Source organism: Alexandromys fortis, unplaced genomic scaffold (genome assembly GCF_014885135.2).
Source record: "Alexandromys fortis isolate MF-2015 unplaced genomic scaffold, M_Fortis_MF-2015_v1.1 scaffold_210, whole genome shotgun sequence".
Classification (NCBI taxonomy): Eukaryota; Metazoa; Chordata; class Mammalia; order Rodentia; family Cricetidae; genus Alexandromys; species Alexandromys fortis.
In genome coordinates, this window is record NW_026068101.1 from 565,581 (window position 1) to 583,149 (window position 17,569).

The 17,569-nt window shown below is 41.6% G+C and overlaps 2 protein-coding genes across 5 annotated transcripts in view; one reads left to right on the plus strand and one right to left on the minus strand.

Annotated features, from left to right (window-relative positions):
* Acyp2 (acylphosphatase 2) overlaps nt 1-17,569 on the plus strand; it is a 192,474-nt gene that overhangs the window by 138,993 nt on the left and 35,912 nt on the right. The window lies entirely within an intron of this gene.
* On the minus strand, nt 12,438-13,421 carry Tspyl6 (TSPY like 6). The gene has a single exon (XM_050123904.1). It carries the CDS (start codon nt 13,419-13,421, stop codon nt 12,438-12,440), a length of 984 nt encoding a protein of 327 aa, XP_049979861.1.

Genomic DNA, 17,569 nt, shown 5'->3' on the forward strand with positions numbered 1-17,569 from the left:
AAAAAAAAAAAAAAAAAAAAAAAAAAAAAAAAAAAAAGAAATGGACACCTGATGTCATGCTTTGGCCTCCACTCAGGTGTGCACTGCTACACACATACATGTGCACACACCCCCATATGCATGCATACAAAAAATAGAAAAAATAAAACCAGGCATAGTAAGTAGATTGTCCTTCCAGGGTTTAGGAGTCCTGAAAGACTGTGTCTGTCACAAGTGGGGCTGATATACTGGTGGTCCACTCATGTGCTTTGCTGTCATTATAGTTCTCAGTTTCTTCAACTAAAATGGAAAACAATATTATATTTGTCAGGATGCACATATAATTTTGATGGTTTGGTTCAAATACACATGGAACAATCTGAAGGCAGCTTCCTTCTTCAACCAGTCCCTGCATTACTAATTTGCAACCTTTTGTTTTTCCATATGAAGTTGCTGCTGACTTCCTTAAGTAGGATTTTTCCTTGTAGTACTTTCTGTATGACTGGATTCATGGATAGGTATTGTCTAAATCTGGTTTTGTCATGGAATATCTTGTTTTCTTCATCTATGGTGATTGAAAACTTTGCTGTGTAGTAGTCTGGGCTGACATACATTGTCTCTTAGTGTCTGCAAAACATCTATCCAGGACTTTCTGGTTTTTAGAGTCTCCATTGAGAAATCAGGTGTAATTTTGATAGGCCTGCCTTTACATATTACTTGTCTTTTTTCCTTTGCAGTTCTTAGTGTTCTTTCTTTATTCTGTATGTTTACTGTTTTGATTATTATGTGATGAGGGGATATTTTTTTGGCCCTGTCTATTTGGTGTTCTGTTAACTTCTTGTACCTTCATAGGATTATCCTTCTTTAGGTTGGGAAAGTTTTCTTCTATGATTTTGTTGAATATACTTTATGTGCCTTTGAGCTAGAATTCTTCTATTCCTATTATTTTTAGGTTTGGTCTTTTCATGGTGTCCCAGATTTTCTGGATGTTTTATGTTAAGAATTTGTTGGATTTAACATTTTCTTTGACTGGTGACTATATTTACTCTATTTTATCTCAGTGCCTGAGATTCTCTCTTCCATCTCTTGCATTCTGTTGGTGATGTTTGCCTCTGTAGTTCCTGTTCACTTACCCAGAGTTTCAATTTCCAAAATCCCCTCAGTTTGTGTTTTCTTTATTGCTTCTATTTCAATTTTCAAGTCTTGAACTGTTTCCTTCACTTGTTGATTTTTTCCCTTGGCTTTCTTGGCTCTCTTTAAGGTATTTGTTGATTTCTTCCAATTTGTTTGTTTATCTTTTCCTCAATTTCTTTAAGGGAATTTTTCATTGTCTCTATCATATTCATTAAGTTATTTTTAAGGTCATTCTCTTTAGCTTCATCTGTGTTGGGATGCTAAGGTCTTGCTGTTGTAGGACCACTTGGGTTCTAGTGGTACCATATTACCCTTTATGTTGTTGACTGTATTCTTACACTGGTGTTTAACCATCTGGGTTTGAGATAATTATAGGTACAGTTGTTGATTCTTGTGATATCTTTATTGGATGGGTCTTTTGTTCCATTATTATCTGTTTCCTTTGTTGTCTTTTGACCTGAATAGCCAAGGGTTCTGGTGATTGGCTGGTCATCAGGTCCAATAGGGTTGTCTCAGCTGAGGTTTATGGGGGCTTGGGTGTCTAAATACATCATATCTTCCAGTTCTTCTGGCTGGTATGAGCCTTACTTTGTGCCTAAGAGTCTGTTCTTCCTTCTCATGTGGTTTGTACCTGTGCCTTTCCTTCCATCTGTTTACAACTAGTGTAGGTGGTGCTTGTGCCTATAGGGGCTGCTGATGTTGTAGTGGATGGTTGGCCGGCCAAGGGGAGAATGATGGATCAGTGGGTTTGGGAAGCAGGGTGGGTCTTTGAGGTTACAGGGTACAGTGGGTGGTGGTGGTAGGGTGTAGCCTGCAGGTCTTCCACTTGTTGGCCTGCAGCTGGGCCTGCCCTCCCTTGTTTCCTTATAGCATCCTTATTATTTTCAACCTTTAAAGTTAAGTCTTTCTGCTTTGGTTAGGGTACAGCAATGGCATAAATAGAGCATGCTTTGTAAAACATCCCTGGTTTTCTCAAGAAAAGTTTGCTCTTGAGATCTGAGGTGCGATGCCATGCTTTTCAAATGTCAGATTCTGTGCACATGGGTCTATTTTTAGATTCGCTGTCCTATTATTCTATTCATCCACATGTCTACTCTTGTTTTAATTATTTTGTAAGTTTAGTATTTTATATTGAGTGTTAGGAATATCCCTTTCCCTTATTTTTTTGAGAAGCATTGCTTGAAATTATTGTCTTATTTTTAATGTATAATCTAGGTTTTTTTAAATTTGACTCCCACCTTTCTTCATTATTTAGTATTCTTATGGTGATTACAGTAAATACCCAGGTTACCTTAGAAAGACTGAGAGCTTTATGATGTTGAATGCTCCTAGAGGCAGGCCTTTCACTTTGTGCAAGTCTTCATGGCTTTCAGGAGTGCTTTTGAAATATTTATAAATGTAGCACACATCTTAAGTGTTTGCTCAGAGATTCCACCTTTTCTTGCTGCTGTAGAGTCTTCTCCACTTAATCTTCTAGCTCACTGTTTTATACACCTGAAGTTTACTGATGTTTGCACAGTAACTACCTTACTAAATGTTCATAATACATTTTTAGCCAAATACCTTAGGTTTTCCATATGAAACTTAAATTATAATAGTTATATTTCCTTCTCTAAATTTTTGTACTTCTAAACAATTTTTATAAATTCAACACTATTAATTGCTCGTTCATTCTATGACAGATGTCCTATAAAAACTGTTTTCACGCAACCCATAAAAGTACCTCCAAAGATTGTTCTCTGCCCACCATTTCACTAATTTCTAAATAGCAAGCGAAACCCTCACCAGCTAGAAGTACCATTAGATTGGAAGTGTGTTAAGTGTATCTCATCTGCCAAATGTCAGTACTTAGCCTGCCTGCCTTAAATATACTTAGCATACTTCCACTACCGTTAGTTGGGAAAGTTCCCTATCAAGTGTTGAATATCTCATGCAATTTATTGATGGTAGTATGGTAATGTTGGTGAGTTCTTTGACATTTCTGCTCACAACACTAACTGAGGAGAGGATGGTATGGCATAGAAAAGATTCAGATAGCATTCTGGCCCTCTGTCCTATCTTAGGGTAGCTGAGTGACTACTTCTGAGGCTTAAGAGGCTGTGGATCCTCTTGAGGACTCCTTCTTCTCAGGAAGCCCAGCACCAGCTGTCCTATAAATTCCCAGAAGAATGTGCCAAGGCATAGAAATGGGGCCAAGAACATGATACATTTCTAGGCACTGAAGGGTTTTACCGCCTAAAAGGTGAGCTGGTGAACTAAGGGACACAAAACACATCAATCAACAGATTTGACTTCATAGAGAATTAAATGTTACCATGAGGAATGAAAAACAAAATACTGGATGGTACTAGAGAAACTTGATCAGGAAAGGATGTTCCAAAGACAGAGCTGAGGATTAAAGAACACATTCTGGAAAGAGGGAAAGTGTAATTCAAGGCTTGAACCAGGAGTAAAGAAGGCCCGGAATGCCTGGAACATTGGAGGGAGGGACAGTGACACAGGTGAATGACACTTGGCAGTGTGACTCCTAAGAAGGACGGAAGTAAAATTCCACATAGTGAAAAAAACTCCAATTTCAAGTGTGGTTTCTGCTGTGTTTGTTCTAGCTTGGTTTCTATTGCTATGATATGATGCTCAGACAGATAACAACTGGTTATCTTTGGCTTACACTTACAGGTCACAGTCTCCCACTGAGGGAAGGCAAGACAGGGAGTTGGACAGGGTCCCAGAGCAGGACCCATGGTGCCACCCACTGTGAGCCCTCTTAGTGCATCAGTAGTCAAGACAGTGCCCCACAGACGTGCCCCAGCCAGCATGATCTATGGACTCCTTGAATAAAAGCTCTCTCTTCCAGATGACTCTTTTATGCCAAGCTGATGATAAAAGCTAACATGCACAATACCACTATCATACTAATAAAAATTTGAAAAATTTAAGTTGAATCATATACTAAATTGGGATTGTTTCCACACTTAAACTATTGTAAGTAGACTAAATAAAGACTGTGCAGCTGAGGCCTATGAGTTAAAGTTCCCTTCTTTCCAGCTACTGTTGTTATATTGCATTCTGATGAGGGAAGGAGCCACACAGTCCAACTTTATGCATTCATTGGACTTCTCAATGAGTGGCTGTTACAGGAAGCTGAAAGAACACAACTAAAGATCTTGGCACTTTTAAAGATCACGGAGTGATTTTTCGAGATCTCATACTGGAGCTGACTCTCTCAGGGAACATGCCTAATACTAAGACTCCTACTTACCAGGTAGACCCACTATTTCCTGTCTCTGCTCTCTGACCAAGGAAGCAGGCTTTGCTGGTCAGGCTCCCAGTTCCTGACTTCTGATTGCTTAAACTGATTCAAGGAACCAGAAGGGAAATGGCCATTTACTTCTATTACTAACCAGAAGTTAGAGCATCTACTATCCTGGCTACCACTCTAATCCCCTGCAGGGGTGACCACCCTGTTTCCTTTGACTATAAACCATAGCTTCTGCTGAACCAGCTTTCACAGTCTGCTGAAGTCATAATCTCCCCAGGTTTTGGAAACTTCCCTGGTCTGATGCTCTTTAGAGGCTAGAATACACACTCAGTCCTGATATTGCTAGACTTGTGCCACAAAGTCTAGAATACACACTCAATCCTGATATTGCTAGGCTTGTGCCACAAAGTCTAGAATACACACTCAATCCTGATATTGCTAGGCTTGTGCCACAAAGTCTAGAATACACACTCAGTCCTGATATTGCTAGGCTTGTGCCACATACCACATTCACTTAAATGGCATTCATACTTTTGTGAAATGCACCTTCAACAATCCTAGACTCAGTGTAATTTTGAGTATATCCCTCATTTCTCTTAATTCTGCCTACAAAAGCCCATCTAAATAGATTCTATTATTAATTGCATTGTTTAATCTCACTTGGACTCTTTGAGAGTGTATTCTTCGTCCTCCGCCTGCCTTTGCCGAGGAGCCAAGTCTACCAAAGATTTCTAGACAGTGACATAATCCCTTTCCCACCCAAAGTACTTCTGTGCTATTCATTTTTCCTGGACAAAGTGCACTGTCTTCCAAATGCTGTTGGTTTATCCGGAACAAAAACAGAAGTCTCAAGTGAGCCACTGAATGCCGTAAAACCTGCTTAAGCTTTGATGGTTGCTTTAGCAAAGCGGTTTCAGTGAGCAGTGTATGTGTGGTAAGTGCTGCTGTGGCTAACATTTGTTTGTGGGTAGCATCCAGACATCAAGAAGAAAATTGATTACAATATGTTGTAATATTTAATCTTTTATTTTAAAAAGTAAGTGGCAGATTGTATATGATCCCAGTCCTTGCTGAAGGTCATCAGTCCCTGGCCAGCCAAGAGTACATAGTGAAACCCTATAAAACCAAACCAACAGTAGCTATCTCCAAACCAACAATAATGATTATATATGGCTGGTCCTGACTTCTGATTTTACAGTAATTTACTGCCTCAATTTCATTACTACAGAATATAAAATTTATTAAATTGTTCATGTTAAGAAAATTGTTGTAGTGGTTTGAATGAGAATGGCCACCAAAGATTCGTATGTTTGACTGTTTGGTCCTACTTAGAGGAAGGGAACTATCTGGAAAGGATTAGGAGGGGGCCGTGTTGGAGGATGTGTGTTGGAGGAGGTTCCCAGTTAGCTCTCCATGTCTGCCTGCCTACTGTCATACTCCCCACCATGACGGTCATGAATGCTAACCCTCTAAACTCAAACATAGGCCCCATATTGGCTTTCTTTTATAAGTTGCCTTGGTCATGTTTTTTTTTTTTTTTTTTCAAAATTGAAAAGTAACTAAGGCAACTTGGGAAAATCTAAACCAATTATTATTTTGATTAATTTTCTACTACAAAACAAAAGGCAGCATCTCTGTCCATATGTAGCTGTCACACTCTGGGGTCAGATGGGCATGGATCAGAATTGGAGTTTTCCACGTCCAGGCTGGGTGACCAGACTCAAGTTATGTGCGAGCTGAGTATCTTTGCTCATCTGCAAACTGGAGTCCATATTACCTCAGGAGATTGCATGAGAACCGAGAAAAGAATACACATGAAGTCCTCAGCACAGAGCCTTGCAGAAGGCTCAATAAGTGGTTGATACTATTCTAGGTGATTGTTATGAGCTTAAGAAAGCCTGTTGGTCTCCTTTATTTTATGCATGTGTCACTTCAGAGATTCAGTTGAAACTTGACTCAATTTGGGCCGATAATTGTAACGCAATTATTTATCTGCATAGAACTAGAACTAACCTTTGTTAGAATTTAACAGTGTTCTCCATGCTGGCTCTGTTTTCTTAAGGAATTATTTAGAAGTCATGTCAGTTAGTGTTTCTCTAAATCCTTAACTTTCATCAGCCAATTAATAATATCTGCTGATCTCACAAGAAATGGGACATCAAGACTAACAGGCTTCCTATTCTATAGGAGTTATAAAGTGTTTATTACATATTATTTTGAGTGTGTATTTTGTACTATATACTACACAGCACCATGTTTTAGGGATGTGCAGATAAAAAGATAAAGCTGAGTGAGCATGGGGCACATGCCTATAAGCCTAACCTGTGGGAGCCTGAGGCAGGAGGATCATCACAAATTCAAAGCTAGCAGGGTTACATAGTAAGGCCTTTTTCAAGAAAGAGAAGAGAGGATGAGGAGGAAAAGAGGGAAAGAGGAGGAGGCAGCCCCTTTCTTTGAAGTAGCTTAAGGTGTAGTTCGGTGTAGGCTGTGACTTGAGAGCCACCCTTTGACACCCCAGATTCTGAGATGTGGAAGACCCCTCCTTATGTGGTCCCGCTGTACTCAATGCTTCGGGTACTGTGTATTTCTCACGTTGTTAGCTGCTTGTCCTCTGGGCTAGACTGTGGGCGGAGGGTAAGAATTGTGTAGGAAAGATAACTAAATTGCAATGTTGGTTCTTAAAGAATGAAAAGTTGGGTGCATACAAAGAATGAGCTCCAGTATAAATTTATATGGAACAAATGCTACAAATGTAGGGAACAGTACTGCATTTCCTTGCATGGATTCCTAAGATATGGAGGAGGGCCACAGATGAGGAAAACCTACGAGCCAAGGTACACAGGCAGGTTGCTGGAGGAGCACTAAGTTCAATGGGAATGGATTCTGGGAACAGCATTGAGAAGAGCTTGGTTGCAGTTGCAGGGATTATTTATTACCTTGACCTGAAAATCTAAACAAAATGTATCGAATCACTGCCAATGGTGTAAATGATGGAGAGACAGAGAGGGAGGGAGAAGCTTCAGGAAGGGTAGTCGGAATATTTCCAGTCATACACAGAGATATCGAGGGCAAAAATAAATATGCGATGGGAGAGAATAACGCTGGAGACACCAGCAGAGGGTCAGCTCCAGAGTTCTTCCCTGGAGAGGAGGTGGGATAAAGTCTGCTTTGGGATTAAAAGTTTTACTCCAGTGAGTGCCTACTGTGTGCAGGGCCCTGATTTGTGTGTTACTCCAGTGAGTGCCTACTGTGTGCAGGGCCCTGATTTGTAGCTCAGAGCACTTTCTGTTGTTCCTGGTCCAGGTTGGCATGATGCTACATGTGAAAGTCTCCCCTCCTTTCCTATCAGGCCAATGCAGGAAAACAGACTACACCTTGACCTTTTATATAAGTTAAAGTAGGCACCGTCTCTTATAGCTACCAAGAGCCACCAGAAGATTTTGCCATTGGGAGATATGGATATTATGTGTGAGGGCAACTGGTAATAAATGTTACAAAAAGTTAGTAATGTCTGTCTTTCAAAGGCAGTAATTAAAGTTTTTTAAAAAACCTTTATGCAAGCAAGGCATAGTGGCACATGGTTTTAATCCCAGCACTTGGAAAGCAGAGGAAGGCGGATCTCTGTACATTTGGGGCCAGCCTGACCTACATAGTTGGTGCATGAACAGCAAACACTATCTAACGTAGATTATATCCTTATTAGCTCTCAGATACCTTGCTGCATAGAGACACAGAAGGTTGTGCTCAAAAACGTCAAATAAAGTGATTATTAATAAAGTGCCACAGATTCTGTTGCTGTTGACACCAAAGTCCCATTGTATGTGCTAAATTGTTTTTAGCTTCTAATATTGAGTGGAACAATCCTATCTCAAAGAGGGGGCCTGAACTTTGGAATACAAAGCTTCTCTAAAAAGGTATTTTAGAAATGGTTCCTTAGTTAAGAGTGTTTGGTGCTTTTGCAGAGGACCCAGGCTGATTGCTGGCATCGTCACTGGGTAGTTCACAGCCAGCTGTAACTCCAGCTCCAGGGACATCTGCTGGTTTTCATGGATACTAGAAGCCAAGTGTACATGCTCCCACCACTGTCCCCCCACACACAAGTGCACATAATTAAAAACAATCTTCTTAAAAGAATATGATAGGATAAATTTTCTACATAAATTACCTTCGATGAGCAGAACTTAGCTATGTGTGGATTTTATAGTCTATTCGCCAGAGGAACTGTGCTCTGAAATGAACCATTACCACATTACTAGTGAACCATCTGCAGCTGAGTGAGCAGAGCATGGTAAATGCTAAACAAATTTAATGGTCCATGTCTAGAAAAGAGAGCAGTTTAAATTCTTACAAAATTGATTTAGCCATTTAAACGTGGTACAGTATATATGGTAAGATCATATATCTTACTTGAATTCTCATCTATGGATTATTGGCCTACTCAAAGAGTTCTGAAACATGGTTTTAAGTTGGACATTTTCTGGCATATAGGTTCTGGAAAATAGGTTCTTTTAGCCTTCTTTCCTTACTCAATTATACACTCAGAAAAATGCCCAAAGTTTCACAGACACAATTGTGTTCAGTACCTACATCAAAATGCCAGACATCACCAGCTCTTCAGAATCTGTGACACCCCAATGTCTCTCCACCCCACAGATAAACTCCGAGATGATTCTCCACGTGCCTTCCACTTTTCCACACATCTTGTGAGCAGAGGCACTGAGCGCCAGTGTTCGGGGGATTCAGACGCTTATAAGCAATTTCAAGAGATGGCTTTAGAGCAAAGAACACATTTTCTAAAAGACTTGAAAACAGATGGTGTCCTATGGAACAAAAGACAGTTTTACTTATTGTCAGTAAAATATCTTTCTTCAAAGGGCAACCATGTTTACTGCCCATTATAAAAGAATTCATGTGGGGTTAGAGAGATGGCTCAGTGGTCCTCTTCCAGAGGACCTGGGTTCAATTCCCAGCACCCACATGGCAGCTTACAACTTGCTGTAAATCCAATTCCAGAGGTCTGACACCATCACACAGGCAAAACACCAATGCACTTAAAATAAAAATATTTAAAAAATTAATGTTCCTTAAACTCAGAATTCTTTATAACACAACCCTGTGTGCAGTTGTCACTTGTTTTTCATGTTACCTTGTAATTATTTTCAGAAACTGGTAAAACATCGATGGTATGTACTAAGTTCCTTTTACCCAGAATCCACCAACCAGCAGACTAACTTGTTAGATTGTAAATTAAACCCAAACCCTTCATTGCTTTTAGTAGTGATCATGGTTCTGGTATTTACTCTAAGCAGCTTCATTTGCCTGTTTGTAAACTTCACATATGAAGTGAAATTACATAGCCATAGCATGTGTTCGTCCTCATATATCCCAAAGCATATTTGTGAGATTCATTCTTCTTTTTCTCACATAAGTGTAGTTATTTCTCATAGCATTCCACTGTGTGAATAAATATTAAAAACTTGCCCCCCCCACCACTATTGGGGCTGGAGTAACGGCTCAGTGAGTTCCAGTTCTTGCTGTGAAAGCATGAGGGTCTGAATTCAGATCCTCGCACCCAAATCCAAGTCAGGTGTGGCTGTTTACACGCCCATCACCCAAGCAGGGAGTGGGGGGTGGGGAAGTGGGCAGAGACAGGAGAAATGTTGAGGCTTGCTGGCTGCCAGTCTAGCTACTAGCAGAGTGAGAGATTTGGTCCCAAAGGAATAAGGCAGAGTGACAGAGCATGACACTCAGTGTCCCTCTATGGCTTCTAGATCCAAATGTGTTTATACCACGTGTTCAACCCATAGACACAATTTTTCTCCTATTGATGGACACTGGAGTCATTCCTGGTATTGAGTATTAAAACTGTGTGATTAGTGGGCCTGGAGAGATGGCTCAGCAGGTATGAGCCCTGGCTGCTTTTTCAATTCCCAGCACCTACATGGCACCTCACTATAACTCCAGTCCCAGGGAATCAAACACAATTTTCTGGCTTCCAAGGGTCCTGCATGTATGTGTTACATAGACATACTTGCAGATAAAAGATCCATACACATAAAAATTATTGTGTTGTTGGAGAGGGGGTGACCAAGGTGTGCCATTGTGGGTGCAGAAGTCAGAGGACAACTTGTAGGAATTGGTTTTCTCTGGAAACCATGAAAGTTCCAGGAATCGAACTCAGGGTTGGAATGCAAATGTTCCCAGAATTAGAAGTTGTGTGTGTGTGTGTGCAGAGGCACCGAACTTTCTAAAGAATTTGTATTAGACTACTCTCAAGTGAGCCCTGAATGAGTTGTTTTTGCTTTTGTTTTGTTTTTAAGAACGCCGTTCTTTTATGTCACGAAGGAATGACAAGCATGGCAATGGTACACTTCACTTTACAGCTGTTTAGGAAGGAAACATTACAAGACAAATTATCAAATAAGACAATTAGAGTCACAAACATTTTATAAATTATTTTTCGATGAAAATGGCAAAATCCAATTTTCAAGGTCTGACAAATCAAGCTATTAAAATTAAGGATAATTTTAAGAATAAATAGATAAAATTAAGGATATAATTTTAACAGGAATCAAAACAATGAAAACTGTTATGAATATTCACATCTTTATATTACACAGAAATGATTTTTCCCTAAATGTTCCCAACTAAAAGAAAAAGAAAATCTGCATACTTTTCTTCCTAGTAAATAGAAACAGATAAGAAAAGTTTACTACTTTGTGATAGTTTTAATCTCTTACCAGATGAAACCAAAAAACCCCAATGAATGACACATTGTCCTTCAGAGAACCCTTCTCTAGGTAGCACATTTAGTACTCCTTTTTCTTTTTCTTTTCTTTTTTTTTTTTTTTTTTTTGGTGCTAGGGCTAGAACACAAGGCCTAGATGCTAGTGTTCTTGCGGTTTAGCTACTCTCCCAACCCCAGGAAATGTATTTCTCTTCCTATCACCCTAACAGTAAAAACTTCCTTGTCACAAGCTATCCATCAGTCTACCTTATTCCTGCTTCACCTCTGGTCTCTGGTTCACAGGTGGCATTGTTAAAGGGTGTGGGGGGAACAAGGTGTTGGAAAGAAAGCAGAGGGTGCAGTATTGAGGCACCAAGTTCACATGCCTCTCTGCCTCTGGAAATGGAAGCTGAAAGTTAAACTAAAGGGCCCACTTTCACAGATGCTTTGGGGCCACCAATTTCTTTAAAGAGTCAGAGAAGACACAGAGATTGAAGATTAATTACATCACCACCACCCTTGCAACATTTATTTTCAGGTTGAGGAAGGGAGGCAAATAAAAGTGCCTAGCTTTTGTATCAATCCACTGGTTGGGATTAAGAAAGTTTGTTCCTTGAGAGTAAGGTTTACTTTTTCACCCAGCCACTTACTTTACCATCAACAGGGTTTCTGAGTGATGAGGATGGGTGGTGGTGGTGGTGATAGTGGGTAGAAAAGGGGGGAAAAGTGTCCCCACCACCCCACCCCCCAAGGCGGAAAGGATCATACTCTGGTAGAAAGTCTTGCTCCATTACCAGTTCTGGAGATCCTTGTTTACCAGACAACAGAAAACAGTAGCTGACTGTGGTCAGTGGTCTGGTGTTTGTTCATCCACTGATGGCAACTCAAGTGGGGAAGATTCTGTAGCAGGCAACAGCCTGGAACCATGAAAGCTGCGCAAAGGGTCCGTTACTGTGGTCTCTTCAGCAGATGTTCACGGCAATATGTCTATACTGACCAATGCAGAGAAGGGTAAAGCAGCTTCCTAGTCATCTAGGTGGTAGACCAATGGCCCTGGAAAACAGTTTGTGTCCAAATGGTGCAGATGAAGAAGGTGAAATGTACAGCGTCACTTACTTGGCTAAGAACGGGTGAACTAGGCATCATGTGATACAACAAAGGCAAAGAGCAGAAAGAGGGTATGGAGATGGAGACAACCGAGTCGTGGAAGTTTCAGTCTTATAGCTGAAAAGTTTAAAAGAGAGAGGGTACAGAAATGTCGACACAAAGGCATACCCGTTTCTGTTGCTCAGTCACTAGTCCAGCAGTTAAGTCCTAGAGGACTCACGTGGGCAATGGCTAACCAGACTGGAAACCAAAGGGTCTAGGAATCTCCACAGGCTCTCTGATCTGGTGACGTCTGGCTCTAGGAGCCCCTACGTGGAAGGGGTAATACTGGAGTGGGTTTGGCCAGAGGTCCTCTTTGATAATCTGGGCGATCCTGTCACGCTCTGGATGGCTGTGGTCTGAAAGCCAGGTGAAGAAACTACACGTGACCTCCTGGTTCCCATAAATGAAGGGCTGCGGTTCATGGCCTGGGCGCCAGATGATTGGAGTGGAGAGCGATACCACTTGGCCAGTGGGTCTGACCTCGTAGTCCTTGACGATCAGAGTGTTTCTAAAGAAGGGGTTTCTTCGGAAGAAGAACTTGAACCGGCAACTTGACCTAGAGAGTCTGGACTCCTTCACCTCCAGGTTGGTTATGTATCTTAGCATTTCCGCATCTCGGCCTGTAATCATCTCGAACAGCTGCGGGTGGTTGCGAAGGGCCGTGACCCAGAAGCCGGGGATGCTCTGGATCACGTAGTTCCTGCGCTCCAGATAGTACTGCCGGAGCTGCCCATACTTGTGCTGCAGCTGCTGGAGGGCGCGGTCGGCCTGGGCATTCACCGTGTTCAGATCCAGCTGGATGGCCTCCAGGGACCTCATCTGCAGGGCCACATTCGGGAGGCGCGGCCCGGCCTCCGCATCCTCATCTGCCGGCTTCTCAGCCCCCTCCTCCCCTGCACTCCTGTCGGCCTTCTGGACCCTGGCCTTGGTCTTGGCCACGCCGTCGGGGGCAGGCCGCTTTGGCGGGAGGCCCTTGTCCGGGGCGGCTTCCGGGCCTTCGGGCGGCGGCGAGGCCGCCTCCTGCCCCAGCCCGTCGATGCCCACCGCGACGCCGGGCCCAGCATCCCCGCCGGCTCGGTCCTGGGGAGGCTCCGCCGCCGCTGCGGGCTCACCTGCATGCCGGGGCGCCACGCTGCCGTCCCCGGCCTCAGTCGGCCCTCCGAGGGAGCTCATGTCGGGAGCGCCGGACTCCAGGGCAGCCGACCGTTGGTCTGGGCAGTTGGACCCTGGGCAGTTGGGTTGTGGTGCCCTGCACGCGGCTGCTCTCGGGCGGGCACGCGTGCGAGTCTCGCGAGACCTGTGCTGCGTCCAGAACCCGCCTCCACTCCTGTCCCACGGTTTTCAGAGAAGCTGGGGAGGGTACCGCAGAATAATTTAAATATGTTTTGATCCAACGGATTGAGACCCTCATAGGTGTTCTGTAGTTGTTTGAATGTCTTGGGGGTTTTGTCTGTCTGTAGCCCAGGCCAGCCTTGAACTCTTTCACCTGCCAGGCTCAGTCTGCAGGGTGCTGGAATTAAGGCAGGCGTCACCCTGCCACTCCTGGCCACTTCTCTTGAGCGTTGGCCACATGTATCCTCGGCTCTAAATATTCTTTTTTTTTTTTTTAAGGAATCTTTCATGCATCTTACATGTGTAGTCAGTTTCAGATGTGTGCAGTATAGATCTCCCACTTGGTGTGTTGTTTGGTCTTGTGTGGGGTATACGCATGTATCTGTGAAATAGTGCCTTGCTTTTGTGTGTGCGTGTGTGATCAAAACAGGGTTTCACCCTGGTTGCCCTGAAATTCATTCACTTTGTTGGCCAGGCAGGCCTTGATCCCACAGAGATCCGCCTGTCTCTGCCTCCCGAGTGCTGGGATTAAGGGCGTGTGCCACCACCAAGCTAGTGTCTCATTCTTTAACCTAGACTGGTCTTGAACTCACAGCAATTCTCCTACCTCATCTTCACAAGTACTAAAATCAACAGTCGTGTGCTACAACACCCATTTTTCCACTACCGTGTTTCATTTCTCTTTAGAGGGTTTTGTTTTGTTTTGTTGTTGCCCTGTTTTGTTTGTTTTTTTAACTGCCTGTCCAAGATCTTTTACATTTATACCTGTCATCCATCTGGGCATGTTTATAAATGGTGTTATATGAATCTTAGTTTATTTTATCCATATAAATACCTAAGTGACCCAGCCTGTGTTTACTGAAAAGACAATTATAGTTCCATCTAAAAAGGGTTTATGTCTTTAACCATTAGTCAAATGACCTTACCTAACTTTAAGGAACCAAGGAGGTAAAACCCCATCCCACCCGCTACTCCCAGCCCCACCCCAATGCCCATCCAGTGAGACAAGAACAGGAAAAGTGTGGAGAGGACTCAGACCCTTCAGACTCTAACTTGGGTGATTTGTAAAAGACCAGCAGAGTTTTACGAAAGGCAATGCAGAGCATCACCAATAATCAATACGAAAAGACACAACAGAGAGTGCATAAGCTATGTTTTGAATGTCACGGTGCTGCCTTACTGAAATTAAGAACAAATTTGGGCAGCTTTGTGCCAATACAATTTCAAACTTAAATGAAGGATGTAACTTGATGACAATAATAACTCATTAACATGGATGACCCCTACAGACCTGGAAGCAATAAAGAAATCAGGAGTTTGGGGGAATGTCCACAAAAATCACATGAGGTTCCAGTGATTGTGTGAAAAATGCTACCTGCCTTTAAAGACACATATTTATCTTTGTATTCGTTAAACATCCAATAGGTGTTTGTTGTACACCTCCTGTGTGCCTCCAAAGGTTTATGACCATGAACAGAACAAAAACATTTTGTAGACACCAATTTCTGTCCCAACCAGTCCCACAGGTGTTCAGCCCCAAAGAAACACACAGAGACTTATATTAATTATAAACTGTTTGGCCTAGTAGCTGAGGCTTATTATTAACTAACTCTTACAACTTAAATTCTTATCTATATTTAGCCATGTGGTTTGGAACCTTTTCTCAGTGCAGCATTTTCATCTAGCTTTCTCTGCATCTGAGTGGTGACTACAGACTGAATCTTTCCACTTCCCAGAATTCTCCTACTCTGGTCATCCCACCTATACTTCCTGCCTGGCTACTGGCCAATCAGCATTTTATTAAACCAATACACATGGCAAATCTTTGCAGGGTACAAGAACATTGTCCTGCAGCACTTTACCTTTTTCCTTTTCAAAATAAGAGCTTTGAATCTAATCTCCTTTGTTTAGCTTTTTTCCTGACCATTATCAATAACAACTTACAACCAACACTCTAAACAAAGCCAGACATTCATAATTCATTTTTTGGGAATGTGGGCATAGTTTTCTGGGTTACTTTTTGCTGATTAGGGGCACTGATAATCTTATGGGGACCTAAGGAAAATTTAGGATTATGGTTAGGTCCTGACTGGAGTATTCTGTGAGCCTGGATGATCTCAACCAGCAGTCTTGAGAATGTTCTGGATGTAGAACTCAGAGGAAACTGCAACAGAGGTGCTCTGAAACATTGAATCATCTGGGCCATCTTCTCCCATGGGAGATTTTTCAGGGGGAGGTCTCCCTTGAACAAACCTTATTTTTTTAACCCAGAATGAATTCACAGCCTCTCATTTCCTGTGTAAACAAAAGCAAACCCTCTTCTCCAAAGTAACATATCTTTTGACTTAAATTTTGAAGTCAGGGCATTTAAAAATATATATGTCGGATTAATCCAGCAGCATTTTTAATCAAATGTCTTTTAGCAGCTGTTGCTCCTTCCTCATCAGTCAAACAATTAAAAAACAACAAAGTAGAATACAGAATTCAAATTCTTTTTGTATTTACCATCTTTATGTGGTTTTATTTATTTTTTTACTCTATTTCTTTTTTTTGTTTTTTTTTAAATTAATTTATTTATTTATTAAATATTTCAGTCTCTTCCCCACCTCCGCCTCCCCTTTCCCTCCCCCTCCCCCAATCCATTCCCCCTCCCTCGTCAGCCCAAAGAGCAATCAGGTCACTCTTTACACTTGGAAAGGACCTAATATATTAACATGGTCAAGAGCTTGGGGTCCTGGAATCAGAAATCCTTGCATGTGGATATTGGCTCCATTGCAGACTACCTGTAAAATTATCTTCATCTGTGGAAGTTCTGTTTATAAAATGAAAATAATAATGGTACCTCTGTAGTCCTCATAAATGACAGATAGTGAGTGTATAATATGTTGAAAATGAAGGAAAATGAAACAAAGTCTTTTCAAAGCTACTTGTTAAAATCGTCCTATAGTGTGACTAAAGGGCAGGCTTAGTCCTACAGCTTCCTTCCTTTCACCAGATCAGTCGCTGGCCTCATGGAGTTATTATGACAATAAAAGAATAAAGAACACAGCTGCAGAAGTGACTTGCATAGTGTAACTAGGTGCTTAAGAAATCGTGCCTGCTGAAGAACTCTAATACCAGGTATAGTCACTAAGTTTATCCCCAGAGGCGCTTTGGAGAAAGGAAGGGAGCTGCAGGACTAAGTGTGGCCCTTTAGTCATGCTATGGGACGATTTTAACAAGTAGCTTTGAAAGGCCTTTGCTTCATTTTCAAAATACTTATTAAGCACTTACTGTCAGTTATGAGAAGGACTACAGAGGCTAGAATAGTAATGGTTGACCAAATTAATGGAAAACCTAAAGTCCAAAATGCTCCAAAGCCCAAAACTTTTTGAGCACCAACAGAGATTCAGAATGTTTCCGATTTTAGAGCATTTCTGATTTTTGATTCAGATCAGGTACAGCGAACACCCAAACACTGGAAAACCACATCTGATCCTAAGCACTTCAGATCCAGGACACTCAGCTTACAATAAGTGGATTACTAAATAACACATGGGTGTGTGTAAAACACCCATTAAAATAATAAATTATAAAATGCTCAAGAGGAATGATCAGACAAGGCTAACTCCCTTTTTGGAAAGATCTAACTACTGGTTTGCTGGTTGCCAAACGGCTTAGGATTGTAGGTAACTTTACAGAAATGAACCTGTTTTATCAAGTAAGATACACCTTCTTCAAGAATTATACCAACAAAGAAGAATGTAGTCATATATTATATAACATTTTCTTGAGTATCCTGAACTAGATTTTTCCTAATTCTCTAGGGCAAATTTAACTTCTGTGCAAGAGATGTTATCAAGCAATGAAGTTTGTACAATGAAGCTCATTTTATACAATTAACATATACTAATATAAAGAAATAGTGCTCATGAAATTATAATCACTCTCTATTATTTTCTGTCCTACTGGTTGTAACCTAAGAAAATGATCAGTATAAAGACAACTCC